Here is a 26,043-nt window from a genome sequence, read left to right on the forward strand (position 1 = left end):
GCAAACATGATACCTGGGTGTAATTGCAAGATTCACAGCACAAGATCGAAGCTGGACTGAAAGAGTTTTGGGGAAGTGACAGATATCAAGAAGTGTGGGCTTTACTCTGTACCTGTGCTGTATCTGCCCTGGGAGGGTTTGATGGGACAGTGTAGAGGAAGCTTTACTCTGTATCTAACCCGTGCTCTATGTGCCCCGGGAGTGTTTCTTAGGACGGTGCAGATGGGACTTTATTCTTTATCTACCCTGTGCTGTATCTCCCCTTGGAGTGTTTGATGGCACAGCGCAGAAGGAGCTTTACTCTGCATCTAACCCGTGCTGTGCCTGCCCCAGGAGTGTTTAATGGGGCTGTTTAGAGGGAGCTTTACTCTGTATCTAACCCTGTACCTGCCCCTGGAGTGTTTAATGGGGCTGTGTAGAGGGAGCTTTACTCTGTATCGCCCTTAGTTTTATTTTGTTTATTTTGCTCAACTACATTCTTGTTTGAATTCAGTAATTTTCCTGATTAATTGTGTACATTGGCCATTCATATTCTGATGCCCTTGTTTTGCAGATGAATCTCAGGAAGCTGAAATACCACCTGCTCCTGCTCTGCTCTCTATCTGCTCTACTCATTCCGGTTTACATTTTGATAATTAGAGTATATCATTCCCAACGTATCATTCAGAAGGATGCAGAATCCACCTTAGGCCAACTGCATGGTTTCCTGGCGATTCCTGACTCCCGGTGCGACACCGACCCTCCATTTTTGTGCACACTGGTGACCACGAGACATGAGCAGCTGGAGGAACGGGCCGCCATCCGGGAGACCTGGGGCAAAGACAGACGGATTGGGGAGAGACGGATTTGTACATATTTCCTCCTGGGTTACGATGGTGCCCACCAGTCAGCTATCGAGAGAGAAAATCACCTCCACAAGGACATAATTCAGAGCAATTTCACCGACACCTATTACAACCTGACGATCAAAGTGTTAATGGGAATGGAATGGGTTCATCGATTCTGCTCTTCAGCAGTTTACATCATGAAGACAGACTCAGACATGTTTGTGAACACCAATTACCTGACCCAGCTCCTGTCGGTGAAGAATACGCACAATTTCTTCAGTGGAGTTGTGTTCTATAATTGGGGCCCAATAAGGGATAAAAATAGCAAATTTTATGTTAGTGAGGAGGAATATCCTCATCCATTGTATCCGCCTTTTTGCTCTGGGACAGGTTATGTCTTTTCCGGTGACTTGGCGGGAGCGATCTGGAATATTTCGAGGGATGTTCCTTTCCTCAAACTGGAAGATGTTTTCGGTGGGTTGTGCCTGGCCAAACTTCAAGTCTCCAAGGTCAGCCTGAGTTCCAGGGAAGTCTTCTCCACTGGCAAGGTTCCATTTTCAGTGTGCAGATTTCGGAGTATAGTGACCTCACACTGGGTTAGACCTTTTGAGAACCGTCTCGATTGGAAAGAACTGGAAGACTCAACAGGTGAAGGATGTCCTTAGAATTGTAGAGTCATGGAATCAGACAGCACAGAAGGAGGCCAATCGGTCCATCTTGCCTGCACGTAGAATGAAGATGATGATGTGGAACGTTTCCCTCGGGTGTTCGAGCTGCTGGTCAATCACCATCACTGGGACAGAGAGAGGGGGTCGAGTTGCCCTGTGCCATCATTAAGCGGCCCAGCACCTCTGGCCGACTGCTAGTGCCATTCTGGGAAACATGGTGAGCTGTGGTATCATGAATACCCTAGTCGAGAACTCTCTGTACGCCCTTTTATTCAAGACTCAGTAAACTTTTATTCACTCTGAATCTCATTCTCCCAGTATATTTTTCTATTGATGGATTTCCCTTACTCCATCTCTGTCTTTCTCTGCTACTCTCTCTATCTCTATCAGTGCTCCTTTCACCACTCACGGACTCCTTGTGTCACTCTGCTGCTCTCACCATTCACAAATTCACTATGTCTCTGTGCTGCTCTCACCATTCACAGACTCCCTGTGTTTCTCTCCTTCCCTCACCATTCACAGACTCCCTGTGTCTCTCTGTTCCTTTCATCATTCACAGACACCCAGTGTTGCTCTCCCCCTCACCATTCATAGATTCCCTATGTCTCTCTGCTTCTCTCTCCATTCACAGCTTAACTGTCTCTCTCTGCTCCTGTCAACACACTCAGACTGAATGTGTCTCTTCTCCTCTCACACCGACAGATTCCCCGTGTCTCTCTGCACCTCTCCCCATTCACAGACTCCCCTTTTCTCTCTGCTGCTCTCACCATTCACTGACTCCGTGACTCTCTCCTCCTCTCACCAATCACAGACTCCCTGCGTCTCCCTGCCCCTCTGCACATTCGCAGACTTCCTGTATCTCTCTGAACCTCTCCCAACTCGCATATTCCCCTTGCCTCTCTGCTCCTCTCATCACTAACAGACTCTCTGTGTCTCTCTGCTCCACCCACAATTCACAGACATCTTTCCCTTTCCCTCTCAACTTCCACTTCCCTTGTTTTCGTTTTCATTTTCTCTCTCAGTCTGTGTCACTTCCTTTCTCTCCTTACTTGTACCGATATTAAACAAATGTGCCCCTTAAGCCGACATAATTATGGGGTAGATCTTCAAATTGAGGTTTCATGATCACCCTGTAGCACGATCACAGAATCTGTAAGATTCCTGATTAAGGGACCGTCATCGCGTGTTACTTTTGGGGATAATATCGCCGCAGTTATTAATAGGAATTTAATCCTTCCTCTTCTGAGGTCTCCGTCCACTGGTAGCGGTTCTGTCCGATAATGGGTTGTTCTGTTTAATTAAAGCCTGTCTGCTTTACTCAAGCGTGTCCAGTGATCCATCAAGTTCACGGGTAACTAACATTGCAACAGCAAAAGAGCTCAGGGTTAATGAGAAGTTAAACAGGTCGAAATTACAGTGAGAATATTGCAGGGTGATTCGTCTCACAGGACCAGAGGGGCAATTTGACCCCAAACATCTACCGAGGCTTGAAATTACAGTGAGAATACGGCAGAGTGATTCCCCTCAGAGGACCAGAGCGGCACTAGGACCCCAAACATCTACCGAGGCTTGAAATTACAGTGAGAATACGGCAGAGTGATTCCCCTCACAGGACCAGAGGGGCAGTAGGACCCCAAACATCTACCGAGGCTTGAAATTACAGTGAGAATATGGGAGGGTGATTCCCCTCACTGGACCAGAGGGGCACTTGGACCCCAAACATCTACCGAGGCTTGAAATTACAGTGAGAATACGGCAGAGTGATTCCTCTCACTGGACCAGAGGGGCACTTGGGCTCGAACCATCGGTAACTCAGCACGGTCCGAGGATGTTACCTGGGCCCTTCCTGAACTGTGCTCGGCTCAGTATCACGCGGGGTGAGATCAACATCAGCAGAGGCCGGGAGTGGTATCTCGGGCGTTCACCACACGGACTGCAACGGTTCAAGAAGGCGGCCCACTCCCACCTTCTCAAGGGCAATTACGGATGGGCAATAAATGGTGGCCTTGCCAGCGACGCCCACAACCCATGAAAGAATCATAAAAGAAAAATTGTGTGCGGCCAATATCACACTGGACTCACATCCACCAGCTCAGCGCAGCTCGGGTAGAGAAGCTGTGGTTAAGCTGCTGTATATAACTTTGTTCGTTTTATCTTTCAAGCATTTTAAAGGTTTCCCCTATTTCCCACCGGATTGTTAAAGTAATCGAGGGCACTTTGCGCAGGTCGCACCATTCCCCTTGTATTATTCCTGGATCGTGTGGATCGACACCAGAACCGCCCTCATCGTTTGAGAAAAGGGAGAATTTTGTTGCACCGTACAAGGTTCACAACCGGATAAAGATCAAACGGACTTATTCATGTGCAGAGCAATTCACAGAAGGGCGCAGTGTGAGTGAGATGTGAAACCACATTAGACAGAGTTCACAACAGGCTAAATAACTAAACGGGGTTTATTCATGTACAGGGTAACTGACAGAAGGGAGCATTGAAAACCCGTCAAACACATTAGCTGGAGATCGTTCACAGAGGGTTAATCAGACAGACCAGAGCGGGCAGATCCTTTGCAGGAGTTGAGATGAAAGTAATATTATTTTTACAGAGGGAGATAGCATTCCAATTCCCTGTCACGACAACAGATTCCAGATGATGTAGGACTGAGGTGAGTTTACTTGGACGGAAATAAATTCCTTCTTTACTCCTTTTACCTGACATGAGTTAACGAGTAATGGTTGGCAGTTCCTTAATGTATGCCCGAGGTTCCTCTGGACCCTAACGTCAGTTATCTTTTACTTGTTGTGTCCAACCCGTACTCATGATCTTTACAAGCTGAATACACCATCAAAGAACAATCTACAAGGAAACGAGTTGACAATTCTCCATCATCCGAAAGGTAACCCAGAAGTGTGTTTGTGCCGCATCTACACTAAACTGCTCTACACTTCATACAATTCAAAAGTTAATGTATTCGGGGTATTGCAGTAAACAAACGCACAAATTGGCAGCAAGCAAACGGGCTGCAATTCAACCCATATGCAACGTTTATTCCAGGCGTGATTATTAAAATTACGAGCAACGAAAGGAGACTGGAAAGAAGAACGGAGAATCAGCAATCAATACTTAATTTTACTGGGATGGAAAGAGTTATACCCCTGAAACAACAAAGCTCACACGGCCGCTAGCTCCATATTTCCAGTCGGATGCCTGTCTGAAAGAACATGCAGCCTGACAGAGTGCAAAATCCACCCAGATCACACGTGTCCAATTAGAACCATCAATGAGGGAAGGGAAAATGGCCCCGCTCAGCCTGGACCCCGGGATCTCTAGTTGATCGAACAATTAATCCACAGATCTGGGTATCATTGTATTCATTACAGCGACTGATGTCAGTGTTGACCAGCTGTCTGGTACTGTTTCCTGATGTTTCAGGCATTTCACTGACAGGAAACCTCTTCTCCCCGTTCATTTCACTTGTGTATTTCTGAGTTAGAGGATGTGAATCTCGGTGGCTGGATGGGGACCAAGTGCCGCCCTGGTCCTGTGAGAGGGATCATCCTGAAATATTATGTGTTCGTGCTGCAGGGTTAGAATGAAACCTCAGTTTCAAGAGCTATCCCATAATTATGTCAGCTAAAGAGGTCCATTTATTTAAGGAGAGGAGAGAAAGGTAGAGAAACTAACTGAGAGAGAAAATGAAATGGAACAAGGGACGTGAAAGTTGAGAGGCAAAAGCAGAGCTAGAGAATGACATGTGCTCTGAGAATGAATATTGGAGAGACAAGGACACAACAAATGTATTCAGAGAGACAGTGAGTCCGTGAGTGGTGAGAGGAGCAAAGAGAGGCAGGGACATTGTGAGTGGTGAGAGGAGCAGAGAGAGACAGGGAGTTTGTGAGTGGGGATAGGAGCAGAAAGACACATAGATGCTTTGAATGGCGAGAGGAGCAGAGAGACACACTGAATCTGTGAGTGATAAGGGTCACAGGGAGTCCGTGAGTGGTGCGAGAAGCAGAGAGTCAGAGGGAGCATGAGAATGGTGAGAGGAGCAGAGAGACACGAGGAATATGTGAATCGTGAAAGGAGTAGAGAGGCACATGGAGCCTGTGAGTTGTGAGAGGAGGAGGAAGACACAGGGAGTCTGTGAGTGCTGAGAGGTTCAGAGAGACACGGGGAGTCGGTAAGTGGTGAGACGAGCAGAGAGACACAGATCATAAGACCATAAGATAAAGGAACATGAGTCGGCCATTTGGCCCCTCGAGCCCGCTCCGCCATTTAATGAGATCATGGATGATCTGATGTTCACCTCAACTCAATTTTCCCTCCCTTTCCCAATATCCGTTGACTCCCTTGCTGATCAAAAATGTGTCTCACTCAGCCTTGAATGTATTCACGGACTCAGCCTCCAAATTTTGGGGTAGAGAATTCCAAAGATTCACGACCCTCTGGGAGAAGAAATTTCTCCTCATTTCCGCCATAAACGGACGACCTCTTACTCTGAGGACATGCCCCCTAGTTTTAGATTCCCCTATGAGGAGTAACAACCTCTCAGCATCCACCCAATCGAGTCCCTTCAGAACCTTATATGTTTCAATAAGACCTCCTCTCATTCTTGTAAACTCCAATGAGGATACAGCCAACCTGTTCAATGTTTGCTCATAAGACAATCTTTCCATACCTGGAATCAACCTCGTGAACCGAACTGCCTCCAATGCAAGTATACACTTCCTTAATTAAGGGCACCAGAACTGTCCGCAGTACTCCAGGTGTGGTCTCACCAGCACCCTGTAAATTTGTCGCATGAATTCACTGTTTTTTTGCGCCATCTCCCTAGAAATAACATTCCATTTGCCTTCCAGAATAACTGGTGCACCTGTATGTTGACTTTTTGTGTTTCATGTACGAGGACACCCAGATCCTTCTGCACCGCAGCATTTTACAATATTTCTCCAAGCAGCTTCTCTCGCCACTTAAAGACTCCCTGACTCGCTCTCCTCCTCTCACCATTCACACACACCCTGTGTCTCTCTCCTTCTCTCGTCATTTAAAGACTCATTTTAGCCCTCGACTCGTCTCAACATTCACAGGCTCCCTGTGTCTCCCTGCTCCTCTATCCTTTTCACGGTCTTTCCTGTGTGTGACCCTCAATATTTCTCTGCTCTTCTCAGATCATGGCTGATCTGATTTTTACCACAACTCCACTTTCCCGCCTTTTTCCCATACCCTTTGACTCCCTTGCTAATCAAAAATGTGTCTAACTCAGCCTGTAATGTATTCAATGACTCAGCCTCCACAGCTATTTTGGGGAAATGATTCACGACCCTCTGGGAGAAGAAGTTCCCCCTCAATTCCGCCTTTAACGGGCGAAACCATATTCTGACAATATGCCCCTGAGTTTTGGATTCCCCCATGAGGGGTAACATCCTCTCAACATCTACCTTATCGACTCTCCTCAGAATCGTTTATGTTTCAATAAGATCTGCTCTCATTTGTCTAAACTGCAAAGAGTATAGACTCATTCTATTCAACCTTCCCTCTTAAGACAAACCTTCGGTATCCGGAATCAACCTAGTGAACCTTCTATGAACTGCCTCCAATGCAAGTACATCCTTCCTTCAATAAAGGCACAAGAACTGTACGCAGTGCTCTACGTGTGGTATCATCAGCACCCTGTAACGTTGTAGCATGACTTATCTGCTATCATTCTCCATCCCCCGAGAAATTAAGGCAATATTCCATTCACCTTCCAGATTACCTGTTGGCTTTTTAAGTTTCATGTACGAGGACACCATGATCCCTTTGTACAGCAGCATTTTGTAGTATTTCTCAAATTAAATAATATTTTGCTGTTTTATTTTTCCTTCCAAAGTGGATGACTTCACATTTTCCCACATTATATTCCACAGGGTGTCTGTGAGTCGTGAGAAGAGCAGATACTCACATGAAATATTGTGAAAGGATGTAGGAGCAGAGAAACACTGAGAGAATGTGATTGGTCCAGAGGAGCACAGGTAAACAAGGAGAGAGAAACAGAGAAAGGCAGAGATGGAGGAAGGCCAATCCAGTGACAGACAAACGTTCTGGGAGAATGCGATTCAGATGCCGGGGGTGCTGATCGGCTTTATTGATGGCACAGGCGAACTTGTGCTTTGGATATTCCTCCTCACTAACGTAAAATTTGCTACTTTTATTCCTTATTGGGCCCCAATTATTAAACACAACTCCACTGAAAAAATTGTGTGGATTCTTCACCGACAGGAGCTTGGTCAGGTAATTGGTTTTCACAAACATGTCTGAGTCTGTCTTCATGACGGAAACCGCTGAAGAGCAGAAACGATTAACCCATTCCATGCTCATTAACACTTTGATCGTCAGGTCGTAATAGGTGTCGGTGAAATTGCTCTGAATTATGTCCTTGTGGAGGTGATTTTCTCTCTCGATATCTGACTGGTGAGCACCATCGTAACCCAGGAGGAAATATGTACAAATCCGTCTCTCCACAATCCGTCTCTCTTTGCTCCAGGTCTCCCGGATGTCAGCCCGTTCCTCCAGCTGCTCATGTCTCGTGGTCACCAGTATGTTCAAAAATGGAGGCTCTGTGTCGCACCGGGAGTCAGGAATCGCCAGGAAACCATTGAGTTGGCCTGAGGTGAAATCTACATCCTTCCGAACGATCCATTGTGAATGATGTACTCCTTTCCAAACCAGAATGAGTCGAACAGAAAGAGAGCTGAACAGGTGGCATCTTGCCTTCCTGGGACTCATCTGTAAGAAGGGCATCAGAATCATATAATCAGAGAAATTTACGGCGAAGAAGGAGGCCATTCGCCCATCATGTCTGTGCCGGCCGAAAAAGAGCTATCCAGCCGAATCCCAATTTCCAGCACTTGATCCGTCGCATTGTAGGTTATGAGACTTCCAGTGCTTATACAAGTGATTTTTAAATATGACAAGATTTTCTGCCTCTACCACCCTTTAGGGCAATGAGTTCCGTAACCCAACCACCATCTTGGTTAAAAAAAATGCTCCTCAACTCCCCACTAATCCTTCTACCAATTACTTGAAAACTGTGCCCACTAGTTTTGATATCTCTGCTCAGGGAGATAGGTCCTCCCTCTCCAAACTATCTATGCCCCTTATAACTTTATACACCTCAATTAAATCTCTCACCACTTGCCGCAGGCTCAGTCTGGCAGCTCTGTCCTCAAGACTCGGTCAGTAATGGTGCTACCGAGCCAATCTTGGTGATTGACATTGAATTCCCCCACCCAGAGTACATTATGTGCCCTTGCTACCCTCAATACTTGTTCCAAGTGCGCTCAACATGGAGGAATACTGATTCATCAGCTAAGGGACAGCGGTCGGTGGTAATCAGCAGGAGATTTCCTTGCCCTTGTTTGACCTGACGCCATGATACTTCATGGGGTCCACAGTCAATGTTGAGAACTCCCAGGGCCACTCCCTCCTGAATGTATTCCATTGTGCCCCCACCTCCGGTGGATCTATTTGGCCAGTTGGACAGGACATACCCAACGACGGTGATGGAATAGTCCGGAACGTTGGCTGATCGTTATTGTTCTGTGAGTATGGCTATGTCAGGTTATTGCTGGATTAGTCTGTGGGACAACTCTCGCAATTTTAGGCACAACCCCCCCAGATGTTAGTGAGGAAGTCTTTGTCGTGTTGACTGGGCTTGTTTTTTTGACTTTGTCGTGTCCGCTGCCCAGTGGTCCGATGTCGGGTGATCCATCCTATTTTAGTCTTAATATGACATTTTTTTTAAAGCGGGTTTATACAACTGAGTGGGTTTCTGGGCCATTTCAGCGGGCGATTAAGAATCAACCACATTGCTGTGGGTCTGAAGTCTCTTATAGGCCAGACCGGGTGACGAGGCAGGTTTCCCTCCATAAAGGACATTAGTGAACTGATGGGTTTTTATGACAGTCTGGTAGTTTCATGTTCACCATTGCTGATACTTGCTTTTTATTCCAGATTTTATTTAATTAGCTGAATTGAAATTCCACAGCTGCCATGGCGGGAGTTGAATTCATGTCGCCAGATTATTACCCTCGGCCTCTGGATTACTAGTCCAGTAACATAGTCATTATTCTACCGTATCCATATCCTGCGTAATTTGCATTTATGCGCATGCACTCTAAACCCATCTTAGACTGCTGTAATAAACCCGACCCTGACACCCTGTGGATGATGAAGAGTTCTTTATTGAGGTGATCAAACCAAGCACAAAATAAAATAATTACAACGCTCACACCATAATTAAAGAACGGAAAAAAATGACTCCATTCGCTTATGATTAGAGATGCTCGACCTGCTCGGGTGTTTCCTTCTTCTTTGAATCTTCTTCCTCTCCTACTGACCCCTTACAATCACCTGTACTTACACTGGTCTTATATTCGGTACCAGCCCGACCCTTGCACCCGGAGCCTCGAAAGGTGACGTCGTTTTTCGAACATAACAAGTCCATGGAAGATGAGGTTGATTGGTTATTGTCAGATCGATGAGTGGGAGATTTGAGGGCCTTATCTCAACAGGCTAAATTCTTTACCGCAGTGACTAAGGTAAGATTGGTCGACGATGAATAGTTGATCTCTACGAAGCATTATCACTAAATTCCTTTACAAACATTGCCTAAATCTACAGCACAGAATTGTGATTTGAGCAGTTTCATTGCCAGGCAGCTTAGTTAACATTCTGTACGCATCGTATTTTCATGGGCTCTTGCTCAAATTTACCCTGTCCTGTCCATTCTTACACTGCCTCACATTTGCCATCTGTTTGATCCCCCTTATTTCTGAACTACCCTTTACTCGAGTGCTGTTTGTATCTCCTAGTCCTCTGTCCACCTTGTTTCTCCTCTCCATTGTTTCATCCTGGTGCCCATTCACTTGTCAAATTCCCCACGGCACTCGTTAACCACCCCACGAGGACATTGATCCCAGCTCTGTTGAGGTGCAACACATATATTTTGACCAGATTCCTTCTGCCCGAGAACAGGTCCCAATGCTCTTGGAATCTGAACCCTTCCCTCCTGCACCGTTTCTCCAGCCACGCGTTTACCTCTCTGATCCTACTTTCTCTGCCTGTTCCCTGCATCGAGTCCGGTGTTAAATGCATGTTCACTGTACCGAGTCGTGTGTTAAGTGTCTGTTCACTGTACCGAGTCGTGTGTTAAGTGCCTGTTCACTGTACCGAGTCCGGTGTTAAATGCCTGTTCACTGTACCGAGTCGTGTGTTAAGTGTCTGTTCACTGTACTGAGTCATGCGTTAAATGAATGTACCCTTTGCCGAGCACTGTGTTAAATTTCTGTTACTGCACGGAGTTGTGCGTTAAACGACTGTGCCCTGTTCCGAGCACTGTGTTAAATGTCTATTCACTGCACGGAATCGTGTTTTAAACATCTGTTCACTGTACCGAGTCCTGCGTTAAATATCTGTTCACTGTACTGAGTCGTGTTTAAATATCTGTTCACTCTACAGAGTCCTGTGTTACATATCTGTTCACTGTACCTAGTCGTGTTTTAATGTCTGTTCTCTGCCCCGAGTCCTGTATTAAATGTCTGTTCACTGTACCGAGTACTGTATGATATGTCTGTTCCCTGTCCCGAGTCCTGTATTAAATGTCTGTTCCCTGTCCCGAGTCCTGTATTAAATGACTGTTCCCTGTCCCGAGTCGTGTATTAAGTGTCTGTTCCCTGTCTCGAGTCGTGTATTAAATGTCTGTTCCCTGTCCCGTGTCCTGTATTAAATGTCTGTTCCCTGTCCCGAGTCCTGTATTAAATGTCTGTTCCCTGTCCCGTGTCCTGTATTAAATGTCTGTTCCCTGTCCCGAGTCCTGCATTAAATGTCTGTTCCCTGTCCCGTGTCCTGTATTAAATGTCTGTTCCCTGTCCCGAGTCCTGTATTAAATGTCTGTTCCCTGTCCCCAGTCCTGTATTAAATGTCTGTTCACTGTCCTGAGTCGTGTATTAAATGTCTGTTCCCTGTCCCGAGTCCTGTATTAAATGTCTGTTCACTGTCCCGAGTCCTGTATTAAATGTCTGTTCCCTGTCCCGTGTCCTGTATTAAATGTCTGTTCCCTGTCCCGAGTCCTGTATTAAATGTCTGTTCACTGTCCCGAGTCCTGTATTAAATGTCTGTTCCCTGTCCCCAGTCCTGTATTAAATGTCTGTTCCCTGTCCCGAGTCGTGTATTAAATGTCTGTTCCCTGTCCCGAGTCCTGTATTAAATGTCTGTTCCCTGTCCCGAGTCCTGTATTAAATGTCTGTTCCCTGTCCCGAGTCCTGTATTAAATGTCTGTTCCCTGTCCCGAGTCCTGTAGTAAATGTCTGTTCCCTGTCCCGTGTCGTGTATTAAATGTCTGTTCCCTGTCCCGAGTCCTGTATTAAATGTCTGTTCCCTGTCCCGAGTCCTGTATTAAATGTCTGTTCCCTGTCCCGAGTCCTGTATTAAATGTCTGTTCCCTGTCCCGAGTCGTGTATTAAATGTCTGTTCACTGTCCCGAGTCCTGTATTAAATGTCTGTTCACTGTCCCGAGTCGTGTATTAAATGTCTGTTCACTGTCCCGAGTCCTGTATTAAATGTCTGTTCCCTGTACCGAGTCCTGTATTAAATGTCTGTTCCCTGTCCCGAGTCATGTATTAAATGTCTGTTCCATGCCCCGAGTCCAGTATTAAATGTCTGTTCCCTGTCCCGAGTCCTGTATTAAATGTCTGTTCCCTGTCCCGAGCCCTGTATTAAATGTCTGTTCCCTGTCCCGAGTCCTGTATTAAATGTATGTTCGCTGTCCCGAGTCCTGTATTAAATGTCTGTTCCCTGTCCCGAGTCCTGTATTAAATGTCTGTTCCCTGTCCCGAGTCCTGTATTAAATGTCTGTTCCCTGTCCCGAGTCCTGTATTAAATGTCTGTTCCCTGTCCCGAGTCCTGTATTAAATGTCTGTTCCCTGTCCCGAGTCCTGTATTAAATGTCTGTTCACTGTCCCGAGTCGTGTATTAAATGTCTGTTCCATGCCCCGAGTCCAGTATTAAATGTCTGTTCCCTGTCCCGAGTCCTGTATTAAATGTCTGTTCCCTGTCCCGAGCCCTGTATTAAATGTCTGTTCCCTGTCCCGAGTCCTGTATTAAATGTATGTTCGCTGTCCCGAGTCCTGTATTAAATGTCTGTTCCCTGTCCCGAGTCATGTATTAAATGTCTGTTCACTGTCGCGAGTCCTGTATTAAATGTCTGTTCCCTGTCCCGAGTCGTGTATTAAATGTCTGTTCCCTGTCCCGAGTCCTGTATTAAATGTCTGTTCCCTGCCCGAGTCGTGTATTAAATGTCTGTTCAGTGTACCGAGTCCTGTATTAAATGTCTGTTCCCTGACCCGAGTCCTGTATTAAATGTCTGTTCCCTGTCCCGAGTCCTGTATTAAATGTCTGTTCCCTGTCCCGAGTCCTGTATTAAATGTCTGTTCCCTGTCCCGAGTCCTGTATTAAATGTCTGTTCAGTGTACCGAGTCCTGTATTAAATTTCTGTTCACTGTACCGAGTCCTGTATAAATGTCTGTTCACTGTCCCGAGTCCTGTATTAAATGTCTGTTCCCTGTCCCGAGTCCTGTATTAAATGTCTGTTCAGTGTACCGAGTCCTGTATTAAATGTCTGTTCCCTGTACCGAGTCCTGTATTAAATGTCTGTTCACTGTCCCGAGTCCTGTATTAAATGTCTGTTCCCTGTCCCGAGTCCTGTATTAAATTTCTGTTCACTGTACCGAGTCCTGTATTAAATGTCTGTTCCCTGTACCGAGTCCTGTATTAAATGTCTGTTCACTGTACCGAGTCCTGTATTAAATGTCTGTTCCCTGTCCCGAGTCCTGTATTAAATGTCTGTTCCATGTCCCGAGTCCTGTATTAAATGTCTGTTCCCTGTCCCGAGTCCTGTATTAAATCTCTGTTCCCTGTCCCGAGTCCTGTATTAAATGTCTGTTCAGTGTACCGAGTCCTGTATTAAATGTCTGTTCACTGTACCGAGTCGTGTATTAAATGTCTGTTCCCTGTCCCGAGTCCTGTATTAAATGTCTGTTCCCTGTCCCGAGTCCTGTATTAAATGTCTGTTCCCTGTCCCGAGTCCTGTATTAAATTTCTGTTCACTGTACCGAGTCCTGTATTAAATGTCTGTTTCCTGTCCCGAGTCCTGTATTAAATGTCTGTTCCCTGTCCCGAGTCCTGTATTAAATGTCTGTTTCCTGTCCCGAGACCTGTATTAAATGTCTGTTCCCTGTCCCGAGTCCTGTATTAAGTGTCTGTTCCCTGTCCCGAGTCCTGTATTAAATGTCTGTTCCCTGACCCGAGTCCTGTATTAAATGTCTGTTCCCTGTCCCGAGTCCTGAATTAAATGTCTGTTCCCTGTCCCGAGTCCTGTATTAAATGTCTGTTCCCTGTCCCGAGTCCTGTATTAAATGTCTGTTCCCTGTCCCGAGTCCTGTATTAAGTGTCTGTTCCCTGTCCCGAGTCCTGTATTAAATGTCTGTTCCCTGTCCCGAGTCCTGTATTGATTGTCTGTTTCCTGTCCCCAGTCCTGTATTAAATGTCTGTTCCCTGTCCCGAGTCCTGTATTAAATGTCTGTTCCCTGTCCCGAGTCCTGTATTAAATGTCTGTTTCCTGTCCCCAGTCCTGTATTAAATGTCTGTTCCCTGTCCCGAGTCCTGTATTAAATGTCTGTTCCCTGTCCCGAGTCCTGTATTAAATGTCTGTTCCCTGTCCCGAGTCCTGTATTAAATGTCTGTTCCCTGACCCGAGTCCTGTATTAAATGTCTGTTCCCTGTCCCGAGTCCTGTATTAAATGTCTGTTCCCTGTCCCGAGTCCTGTATTAAATGTCTGTTCCCTGTCCCGAGTCCTGTATTAAATGTCTGTTCAGTGTACCGAGTCCTGTATTAAATTTCTGTTCACTGTACCGAGTCCTGTATTAAATGTCTGTTCCCTGTCCCGAGTCCTGTATTAAATGTTTGTTCCCTGTCCCGAGTCCTGTATTAAGTGTCTGTTCCCTGTCCCGAGTCCTGTATTAAATGTTTGTTCCCTGTCCCGAGTCCTGTATTAAGTGTCTGTTCCCTGTCCCGAGTCCTGTATTAAATGTTTGTTTCCTGTCCCCAGTCCTGTATTAAATGTCTGTTCCCTGTCCCGAGTCCTGTATTAAATGTTTGTTCCCTGTCCCGAGTCCTGTATTAAGTGTCTGTTCCCTGTCCCGAGTCCTGTATTAAATGTCTGTTCCCTGTCCCGTGTCCTGTATTAAATGTCTGTTCCCTGTCCCGAGTCCTCTATTAAATGTCAGTTCACTGTCCCGAGTCCTGTATTAAATGTCTGTTCACTGTACCGAGTCCTGTATTAAATGTCTGTTCCCTGTCCCGAGTCCTGTGTCGAAGCAGCAGCAACAGGCAGAAGATTTGAGGATCGCTGGACCAGGCCCTGAATTTAATGTCGGGACTGGGGGAGCTCATTGACTCCTTTTACTATTCGCTCTTCATCATTTTTCTCACTTTCTCTTTTCTGTCTCAGACTTCGTTATATTTTCCTCTCGTTCCTCATAATTTCTCATTATTTTATATTTGTCCCTTTCCCTTGAGCCCCTTTCCCGATTCCTATCACTTCTTTCTATTTCATTCCTTCCTTATTTAGAATCACTTTCTTCCTTTTTCTTTCCTTTTCTTCTGCCTTTACCTCCATTTTCTCTTTTTGCTTCCAATATTTCTCAATTTTCCATTTTTCACCTGTTTCACTTTCTGTCTCCGCTCCATCTCTCTCTGACACACTGTTCGATTACTCACCCTTTTTGTGTTGTGTTCGCTTCCCTCGTCTCATTATTCTTTCCCTTTTTGCTCTCACTCTGTTTCTGATTTTCTCCTTAGCAGAATATGAAGAGGATGGAACTGGCGGAAAACAGGTGTGAAGAAAGTTAACACGGGGGAAGAAGAATGAACGAGAAGAAGCGATAGATGGGAGAGGTGACAAAAACACAGAGGGAGTGTGATAGATCGGCCGTAACATAAATACACTGAGAAACACTCAGGAAAAGGCAAGAGATACAAGAGAATGAGGGAAATATATGGAGTGAAAAGTAAAACAGAATGAGCGAGAAACGGAGAGAAAGGGGCGTTGATGTAAGAAGACAGACTAAGACCGAGAGTGAGAGAATGATAACAAAAATCAGCAAACAGAACGGGTGGGGTAAACACAGAGGAAATATGAATAGAAACTTCGTGAGGAACAGGGAATGGTGTACGGAAAGAGAAAAACAATAGAACACGAGGCAGATAGAGAGAAACAGACTGATCAGAAATACAAAAAGAGCAAATGAACGAGAGAAAGAACTGAGAAGTAAGCGGCCCTGTTAGTTAAAAGAAATAATAACTTCAGGAACCTTTAATACAACCAGAAGCATACATAATCCGTTGAAAGTTAAGGAGTTTTACAGCGCAATATATCTTCATATTTTGAATTAAAATTCCCTCAGTTTTTTTCATTATTGTGATTTTTTAACTGCTGTTTTGTTTCAAATATTACAGAAACATTTCTCTGAACAACATCCCACATCCTCTAGACTAAAGCCCAGCCCTGTCTGTCTGCCTGTTGAAGAAGGCCTCACTCTGGAAGCTGCAAATTGAATTGCTGCACGAAATGGCGGAACGGACTCTTTGCAGAAGAACTCAAATGGTGAACCTGTCAATCAAAATAGTGAGGTATCCCTAAACACAATGGCGGACCTGTCAATCAAAAGAGTGAGGTCTCCCTAAACACAATGGTGGACCTGTCAATCAAAAGAGTGAGCTCTCCCTAAACGCAATGGCGGACCTGTCAATCAAAAGAGTGAGGTCTCCCTAAACACAATGGCGGATCTGTCAATCTAAAAAGTGTGAGGTCTCTAAACACAATGGTGCACTTGTCAATCAAAAGAGTGAGGTCTCCCTAAACACATTGGTGCACCTGTCAATCAAAAGAGTGAGGTCTCCCTAAACACATTGGTGCACCTGTCAATCAAAAGAGTGAAGTCTCCCTCGACACAATGGTGCGCCTGTCAATGACAAGATTGAGGTCTCCCTGAACAGAATGGCCGACCAGTCAATCAAAAGATTGACGTCCCCCAAACAGATCGGTGGACCTGTCAATCAAAAGAGTGAGGTCTCCTTAAACACAGTGGCGGACCTGTCAATCAAAAGAGTGACGTCGCCCCAAAACAGAATGGCGCAACTGTGAAGCAAAAGAGTGATGTCACCACAATAGGGAATTCCGGACCTGTGGATCAATGGAGTGATGTGCCGAAACACAATGGTTGCCCGATCCCAGGTCACGAGCGATTCTTGCTGCAAATCAGGGGAGGGAAGTCCATGGATCAATATGATATTAATTAACTGGATACACGCAGTATCACCTCTGGGTTGAGATCAGTTATTATTATAATTAATTAATTAATTTAATAATTAAGGTAACCGGATATTTCACCGCACTTTTGAAGTGCTCTCTGAATTTGGACTGAGTCACCGCATAAATAAATGTGTTTGTGCAGGAAGATAAATTCTGAAGCATATATCCGACTTGTTGAAGTGTAAATAAAGAATCATTATAATCGAGGGGACTTGTCCCTGCAATATTATAATAGAAGAAATCTACAACAATTGTCAGCCAGAGAAGTATGAAGCTGCCGGATATGGTGAAGAGTAAAATCATAGACTTCCTCCTACTCTCCATCTCTGGGTCATTGCGATTATCTCCCTTGCTCTGACCCCTCAGTCCCTTACGAACCCGACTGGACACTAAAATGTGTCTGACTGTCAGAGCGTTGAGAAACAAAATTAAGGTGAATGGGAGCAATGGGTTTAAAATCGTATCAATCCAGTTAAAGCTCACCCATCCGGGCTCGGTAAAAAAGGTTGTTTTCAAAGTACAGAACCATGGTAAATTGTCGATTATCTCAACAGGTTCAAACGTCAAGTGGAAGGGAACGTCTTTCAAAAACAGCAAAATGCAGGTTGTCGCTAAAATCACAGCCGCAGTTTTCCCGGTGCAATATTTAGTTTTCAGCTTCTGGCAACAAATGGCCACAAATCGATCAAAAGAGAAAGTGACGGTGAACCAGACAGAACAGTCTATGGCTGCATGAGTCAGGACAGCGATAACACTACAAACAGGGGTAATCTCCAGGAAACATATTGGGAAATAATAATAATTGATCCGAGTCAATACAACCTCAGTGATAATGACCAGTAGATCCGCCCCTGCCATCGCCACCAGGTAGCGAGTGGTGCAGGTGGAGAGACGGCACTTTCCCCGGGATAGGATCACAATCGCAATTAAATTAACTGTAAGAAAGAGAAGGAAAATAGATTGGAAATGACTGAACAAACTCAACGGGCCTTCCTCCGTTATTGAACTCACACAGTAACTATATGAGTTTTACAATATTGCAGTGCTCTCAGCCCAGGCAGGAAGTACGTGAGTGTGGGGATATCGCATGTTTTCTCCTCAGCCGAGCTTCAAGGGATAGGTTGGACAGGAAGGACCTATTACCCTTGGATCCCATGGGCTGTTACCTTTCTGACCAGTCTGCAGTGTGTGACCTTGTCAAACGCCTTGCTAAAATCCATTTAGACGACATCAACCGCATTACCCTCATCGACCCTTCTTGTTATCTCCTCAAAAGTCAATCAAGTTAGTCAGACACGACAATCCCTGAACAAATCCATGTTGACTGTTTTAGATGAATTCGTGCATTTCTAAATGACGATTAACACTGTCCCTCAGAATTGATCCCAACAATTTGCCCACAACCGAGGTGAGACTGACTGGCCTATAAATACTCAGCCTATCCTTTTCTCCCTTTTTAAATAACGGTACAATGTTAGCAGCCCTCCAATCCTTCGATACATCGCCTGTAGTCAGGGAGGATTGGAAAATGATGGTCTGAGCCTTCGCTAATTCCTAACTTGCTTCTTTCAACAGCGTGGGATACATTTCATCCGGGCCGGGCGATTTTTCTCCATCAAAAGATGCTAAACCCCTTAATACTTCCTCTCTGAGCCCAGGGAGTAAATATGTGAGTGTGGGGATAGCCCAGTGTCCTCCTTGGATCAGACAGTAAGTATGTGAGTGTGGGGATCGCCCAGTGTCCTCCTTGGATCAGACAGTAAGTGTGTGAGTGTGGGGATAGCCCAGTGTCCTCCTTGGATCAGACAGTAAGTATGTGAGTGTGGGAATAGCCCAGTGTCCTCCTTGGATCAGACAGTAAGTATGTGAGTGTGGGAATAGCCCAGTGTCCTCCTTGGATCAGACAGTAAGTATGGGGATCGCCCAGTGCCCTCCTTGGATCAGACAGTAAGTATGTGAGTGTGGGGATAGCCCAGTGTCCTCCTTGGATCAGACAGTAAGTATGTGAGTGTGGGGATCGCCCAGTGTCCTCCTTGGATCAGACAGTAAGTGTATGAGTGTGGGGATAGCCCAGTGTCCTCCTTGGATCAGACAGTAAGTGTGTGAGTGTGGGGATAGCCCAGTGTCCTCCTTGGATCAGACAGTAAGTGTGTGAGTGTGGGGATAGCCCAGTGTCCTCCTTGGATCAGACAGTAAGTATGGGGATCGCCCAGTGTCCTCCTTGGATCAGACAGTAAGTATGTGAGTGTGGGGATAGCCCAGTGTCCTCCTTGGATCAGACAGTAAGTATGTGAGTTTGGGGATCGCCTAGTGTCCTCCTTGGATCAGACAGTAAGTGTGTGAGTGTGGGGATAGCCCAGTGTCCTCCTTGGATCAGACAGTAAGTGTGTGAGTGTGGGGAGAGCCCAGTGACCTCCTTGGATCAGACAGTAAGTATGTGAGTGTGGGGATCGCCCAGTGCCCTCCTTGGATCAGACAGTAAGTATGTGAGTGTGGGGATACAAAATGTTCTCCTGGGCCCAGAGAGTACGTATGTGAATGAGGGGATATCCCAGTGTTCTCCTGGGCCCAGGCAGTAAGTATGTGAATGTGGGGACATCACAGTGCTATCCAGATCTCAGACAGTGAGTGCGTGAGTGTGGGGATATCCCAGTGTTCTCCTGGGCCCAGACAGTCAGTATGTGAATGTGGGGACATCACAGTGTTCTTCTGGGCCCAGACAGTGAGTATGTGAGTGTGTGGATATCCCAGTGTTCACTGAGCACAGACAGTAAGTATGTGAGTGTGGGGATATCACAGTGTTCACTGAGACCACACAGTAAGTATGTGAGTGTGGGGATATCACAGTGTTCACTGAGCCCAGACAGTAAGTATGTGAGTGTGGGGATATCACAGTGTTCACTGAGCCCACACAGTAAGTATGTGAGTGTGTGGATATCCCAGTGTTCACTGAGCCCACACAGTAAGTATGTGAGTGTGGAGATATCACAGTGTTCACTGAGCCCAGACAGTAAGTATGTGAGTGTAGGGATATCACAGTGTTCACTGAGCCCACACAGTAAGTATGTGAGTGTGGGGATATCCCAGTGTTCTTCTGGGCCCAGACAGTAAGTATGTGAGTGTGGGGATATCACAGTGTTCACTGAGCCCAGACAGTAAGTATGTGAGTGTAGGGATATCCCAGTGTTCACTGAGCCCACACAGTAAGTATGAGAGTGTGGGGATACCCAGTGTTCTCCTGGGCCCAGGGAGTGAGTTTGTGAATGTGGGGACATCACAGTGCTATCCTGATCTCAGACAGTGAGTATGTGAGTGTGGGGATATCACAGTGTTCTTCTGGGTCCAGACAGTGAGTATGTGAGTGTGTGGATATCCCAGTGTTCACTGAGCCCAGACAGTTAGTCTGTGAGTGTGGGGATATCACAGTGTTCACTGAGCCCACTCAGTAAGTCTGTGAGTGTGGGGATATCACAGTGTTCACTGAGCCCACACAGTAAGTATGTGAGTGTGGGGATATCCCAGTGTTCACTGAGCCCACACAGTAAGTATGTGAGTGTGGGGATATCCCAGTGTTCACTGAGCCCAGACAGTAAGTATGTGTGTGTGGGGATATCCCAGTGTTCACTGAGCCCAGACAGTAAGTATGTGAGTTTAGGGATATCCCAGTGTTCTCGGAGCCCACACAGTAAGTATGTGAGTGTGGGGATATCACAGTGTTCACTGAGCCCACACAGTAAGTATGTGAGTTTAGGGATATCCCAGTGTTCACTGAGCCCACACAGTAAGTATGTGAGTGTGGGGATATCACAGTGTTCACTGAGCCCAGACAGTAAGTATGTGAGTGTGGGGATATCACAGTGTTCACTGAGCCCACACAGTAAGTATGTGAGTGTGGGGATATCCCATTGTTCACTGAGCTCAGACAGTAAGTATGTGAGTGTGGGGATATCACAGTGTTCACTAAGCCCAGACAGGAAGTGTGTGAGTGTGGGGATATCACAGTGTTCACTGAGCCCAAACAGTAAGTATGTGAGTGTGGGGATATCCCAGTGTTCACTGAGCCCAGACAGTAAGTATGTGAGTGTGGAGATATCCCAGTGTTCACTGAGCCCACACAGTAAGTATGTGAGTGTGGGGATATCACAGTGTTCAATAAGCCCACACAGTGAGTATGTGAGTATGTGGATATCCCAGTGTTCGCTGAGCCCACACAGTGAGTATGTGAGTGTAGGGATATCCCAGTGTTCACTGAACCCACACAGTCAGTATGTGAGTGTGGGGATATCACAGTGTTCACTGAGCCCAGACAGTAAGTATGTGAGTGTGGGGATACCCAGTGTGCACTGAGCCCAGACAGTAAGTATGTGAGTGTGGGGATACCCAGTGTGCACTGAGCCCACACAGTAAGTATGTGAGTGTGGGGATATCACAGTGTTCACTGAGCCCAGACAGTAACTATGTGAGTGTGGGGATATCCCAGTGTTCTCGGAGCCCAGACAGTAAGTATGTGAGTGTGGGGATATCACAGTGTTCACTGAGCCCACACAGTAAGTATGTGAGTGTAGGGATATCCCAGTGTTCACTGAGCCCACACAGTAAGTATGTGAGTGTGGGGATATCACAGTGTTCACTGAGCCCACACAGTAAGTATGTGAGTGTGGGGATATCCCAGTGTTCACTGAGCCCAGTCAGTATGTATGTGAGTGTGGGGATATCACAATGTTCACTGAGCCCAGACAGTAAGTGTGTGAGTGTGGGGATATCACTGTGTTCACTGAGCCCACACAGTAAGTATGTGAGTGTGGGGATATCACAGTGTTCAATAAGCCCACACAGTGAGTATGTGAGTGTGTGGATATCCCAGTGTTCGCTGAGCCCACACACTGAGTATGTGAGTATGGGGATATCCCAGTGTTCACTGAGCCCACACAGTGAGTCTGTGAGTGTGTGGATATCCCAGTGTTCTCGGAGCCCACACAGTAAGTATGTGAGTGTGGAGATATCCCAGTGTTCACTGAGCCCACACAGTAAGTATGTGAGTGTGGGGATATCCCAGTGTTCACTGAGCCCACACAGTAAGTATGTGAGTGTGGAGATATCCCATTGTTCACTGAGCCCAGACAGTAATTATGAGAGTGTGGGGATATCCCAGTGTTCACTGAGCCCAGACAGTAAGTATGAGCGTATGGGGATACCCAATGTTCTCCTGGGCCCAGGGAGTGAGTATGTGAACGTGGGGATACCCAGTATTCTCCTGGGCACAGAGAGTGAGTGTGTGAGTGTGGAGATATCATCGTGTTATCCTGATCTCAGACAGTGAGTATGCCCATCTGCAGGAGGCACGTAACAACTCGCCAAGGCTTCTTCGAAAGCACCTCTCAAACCCGCGACGTTTCCCACCAAGAAGGACAAGGGCAGCAGGCACATGGGAACAACTCCACCTGCACTTTCCCTTCCAAGTCGCACAACATCCCCACTTGGAAATAGATCGCCGTTTCTTTAACGTCGCTGGGCGAAATCATTGAACTCCGTTCCTAACAGCACTTTGGGAGAACCTTCACCACACGGACTGCAGCGGTTCAAGAAGGCGGCTCACCACCACCTTCGCATGGGCAATTAGGGATGGGCAATAAATGCTAGCCTTGCCAGCGACGCCCACATCCCATGAACGAAGAAAAAAACTTGTACGTGGGGGTATATCCCAGTCTTTTCCTGAGCCCAGACTCTAAGTAGGTGAGTGTGGGGGCACCCCACTGTTCTCCTGAGCCCAGACTGTAAATATGTCAGTGTGATGATATCCCAGTGTTCAACTGAGCCCAGACAGCAAGTGTGTGAGTGTGTGCATATCCCACTGTTACCTGGGCCCAGGCAGTAATGTGTCAGTGTGTGGGTATCCCAGTCTGTTCATAGAATAATTGAAAATTTATGGGACTGAAAGAGGCCATTCGGCCCACCTTGTACGCTCCGGTCGACCCACCGAGCCTAATGCCACTTTCATGCACGAACTCCGTGGTCCTGTAGGTCATAGAACTTCAGCTGCGCATCCATGTTATTTTTAAATGAGTTGAGGGATTCTGCATCTACTACCCTCTCAGGCACTGAGTTCCAGGCTCCCACCACCGTCTGGATGTTTTTTTTTCCTTTAGTTCCCCTCTAATCCTTCCACCAATCACTTTCAATGTATGCATCCTCTTTATTGAGCTCTCTGCTAAGGGAATTAGGCCCTTCCTATTTACTCTATCGAGGCCCCTCATAATTTTATACACCTTAACTAAATCATCCCTCAGCCTCTTCTGATACGAAAAGAAGAACCCCAGCCATTCCAATCTTTCCTCACAGATAAAATTCTCCAGTCCTGGAAACATCCTCGTAAATCTCCTCTGTACCCTCTCTCTTGCAATTACATCCTTCCCGTAATGTGATGACCAGAGCCGTACACAGTACTCAAGCTGTGGCCAAACCAATGTTTTATACATTTCCGGCATAACCTGCCTGCTCTTGCATTCTATGCCTCGGATAATAATGGACACTATTCCATATCCCTTCTTAACCACCTTATCTACCTGGCCTGCTACCTTCATGGATCGGTGGACATGCACTCCAAGGTCCCTTTGTGCCTCTACACCTTTCAGTATCCTTCCATGTATTTTATGCTCCCTTGCCTTGTTTGCTCTCCACAAATGCATTAACTCACACTTCTCCAGTTTGAATTCGATTTACCACTTTTCTGCCCACCTGACCAGTCCATTGATATCTTCATGCAGTCTGCAGCTTTCCACCTCACTGTCAACCACACGGCCAATTTTTGCTTTATCAGCAAATGTGTTAATCATGTCCATTACATTTAAGTCCAAATTATTAATATATACCACAAAAAGAAAGGGACCTAGTAATTAGCACAGCGGAAACCCACTGGAAACAGCCTTCCAGTCACAAAAATAGCTTGATTTTACTTGCCCTCTCTTTACTTTCCTAATTTCCCTTTTAATTTCACCACTGCACTTTTTATGCCCCTCAAGGCTTTCTGTAGTATTGAGTTCTCGGTGTCTGACATAAGCTTTCCTTTTCTGCCTTATCTTACCCTGTATGCTCCTTGACATCCAGTGGGCTTTGGATGTGGCAGCCCCACCGTTTTTCTTTGTGGGAACATGTTTCCTCTGAACCCCTTGAATCTTCCCGTGAATGCCTCCCACTGCTCTGACATTGATTTACTTCAACTGGCTGTTTCCAGTCCACGTTTGCTGAATTACTTCTCAGCTCAGTAAAACTGGCCTTTCCCCAATTGAGAACTTTTACTCCCGCTCTATTGTTGTCCTTTTCCATGACTGTACTAAAACTAACTGAATTATGATCACTACCACCAAAATGCTCTCCCACTGATACTCCTTCCACCTGCCCAGCCTGGTCCCAGTCAGTAAGGATGCGAGTGTGAAGCTATCCCAGTACTCTTCTGAGCCCAGATAGTAAGTATGTGACCGTGGGGATATCCCAGCGTTCTTCTGAGCCCAGAAAGTGAGTATGTGAGTGTTGGGATATCACAGTGCTCTCCTGGACCGACAGTGAGAATATGAATTTGTGGAACTTTCAATGTTCTACTGAGCACAGACAGCAATTTTGCGAATGTGGGGATATCCCAGTGTTCCCCTGAGCACAGAAAGTAAGGATGTGAGTGTGGAGATATCCCAGCGTTCTGCTGGGCACAGAGAATAAGCATGTGAATTTGGGGGTGTCCCAGTATTCTCCTGAGGCCAGGCAGTGAGTATGTGGATGTGGGGATATCCCGTGTTCTCCTGGTCTCAGTCAGTAATTCTGAGCGTGTGGTGATATCCGTGTTCTCCTTATCTCAGACAGTAATTATATGAGTGTGGGCATATCCTAGTGTTCTCACCCCATACACCTGCACGTTGCGGCAGGTTTACTGCACAGTGTTCATGAGCTGGAACCTGAGACGATTCTTCCTTCCCAGCCCAGAGTCACTGTATTTAGCGTCTTAACCCTGGACCCTGCCCAAAGTGGGGAATATTTTTTTGTATATGAAAGCAAAGTCTTGTCATTTCAACGTGCAAAAAAAAACTGATCGTGCATTGTGTGAAGGAAATAGATGCAAGTGAAGTAAAATAAAACGTAATGAGAGGGCGAGGAGTTTCAGCAGAACAGGAAGGAAAGGAAACTCAACCAATAAACCAGAAGTGAGGCTCCCGCAATATACCAGCGGGGGAAGGTTGGGGGTAAGTTTTCGGTGTCTGATGTCTGGCAGGTGTGATCCCATCCCGTGTGAGTTTGAGGGGAGCACGGGTTTACTGGTCTTTGGACCAGAGAGAAGGAATGAAAGGGGTAGAAATCTAATTTCGCAAAAACACAAAAGGAAAAGCGGACCAACCATGGTTAACAAACGAGATTAAGAATAGTATTAGATTCAAAGAGGAGTCATATAAAGTTGCCAGAAAAAGTGGCAAGGCTGAGGATTGGGAGCAGTTTAGAATTCAGCAAAAAAGGACCAAGAGATTGAGTAAGAGGCGAAAAATAGAATATGAGAGTAAACTTGCAATGAACATAAAAGTGGACTGTAAAAGCTTCTACAAGTATGTAAAAAGAAAAAGATTAGTGAAGACAAATTTAGGTCCCTTACAGTCAGAAACGGGAGAATGTATAATGGGGAACAAGGAAATTGCAGAGCAATTAAACACATACTTTGGTTCTGTCTTCATGGAAGAAGACAGAATGAACTTCCCAGAAGTGCGAGGGAACCAAGTGACTAGTGAGAAGGAGGAAACAAAGGAAATTAGAATTAGTAAAAAGATAGTGCTGGAGAAATTAATGGGCCTGATAACCTGCATCCCAGAGCTCTAAAAGAGTAACCATGGAAATAGTGGATGAATTAGTTGTCATCTTCCAAAATTCTATCGGTTATGGAACGGTTCCTGCAGATTGTCAAATGTAAACACACTATTTTTTTTAAAGGGGGGAGAGAGAAAACAGGGAACTACAGACCAGTTAGCCTAACATCAGTAATAGTGAAAATGCTAGATTCTGACATAAAGGATGTGTTAAGAGGGTACTTAGAAAATATCAACGGGATTAGACAAAGTCAACATGGATTCATGAAAGGGAAGTCATGTTTGACAAACCTACTGGAGTTTT

General features: G+C 45.9%; 2 protein-coding genes across 2 annotated transcripts in view; one reads left to right on the forward strand and one right to left on the reverse strand.

Annotated features, from left to right (window-relative positions):
* The first annotated feature begins 553 nt into the window (after nucleotides 1-553).
* On the forward strand, nucleotides 554-2,794 carry LOC137315195 (beta-1,3-galactosyltransferase 5-like). Its single transcript, XM_067980074.1, has one exon. The coding sequence runs from the start codon at nucleotides 554-556 to the stop codon at nucleotides 1,490-1,492; it is 939 nt and encodes a 312-aa protein (XP_067836175.1). The 3' UTR covers nucleotides 1,493-2,794.
* A 14,144-nt stretch (nucleotides 2,795-16,938) lies between these two features.
* The window catches only part of LOC137315196 (C-C chemokine receptor type 3-like), a 46,517-nt gene continuing 37,412 nt past the window's right edge, over nucleotides 16,939-26,043 (reverse strand). Inside the window, exon 4 of the mRNA XM_067980075.1 lies at nucleotides 16,939-17,920. Coding sequence (XP_067836176.1) covers nucleotides 16,939-17,920 — 982 coding nt within the window. The remainder of the gene's footprint in view (nucleotides 17,921-26,043) is intronic.

This window comes from Heptranchias perlo, unplaced genomic scaffold (genome assembly GCF_035084215.1).
Source record: "Heptranchias perlo isolate sHepPer1 unplaced genomic scaffold, sHepPer1.hap1 HAP1_SCAFFOLD_54, whole genome shotgun sequence".
NCBI lineage: Eukaryota > Metazoa > Chordata > Chondrichthyes > Hexanchiformes > Hexanchidae > Heptranchias > Heptranchias perlo.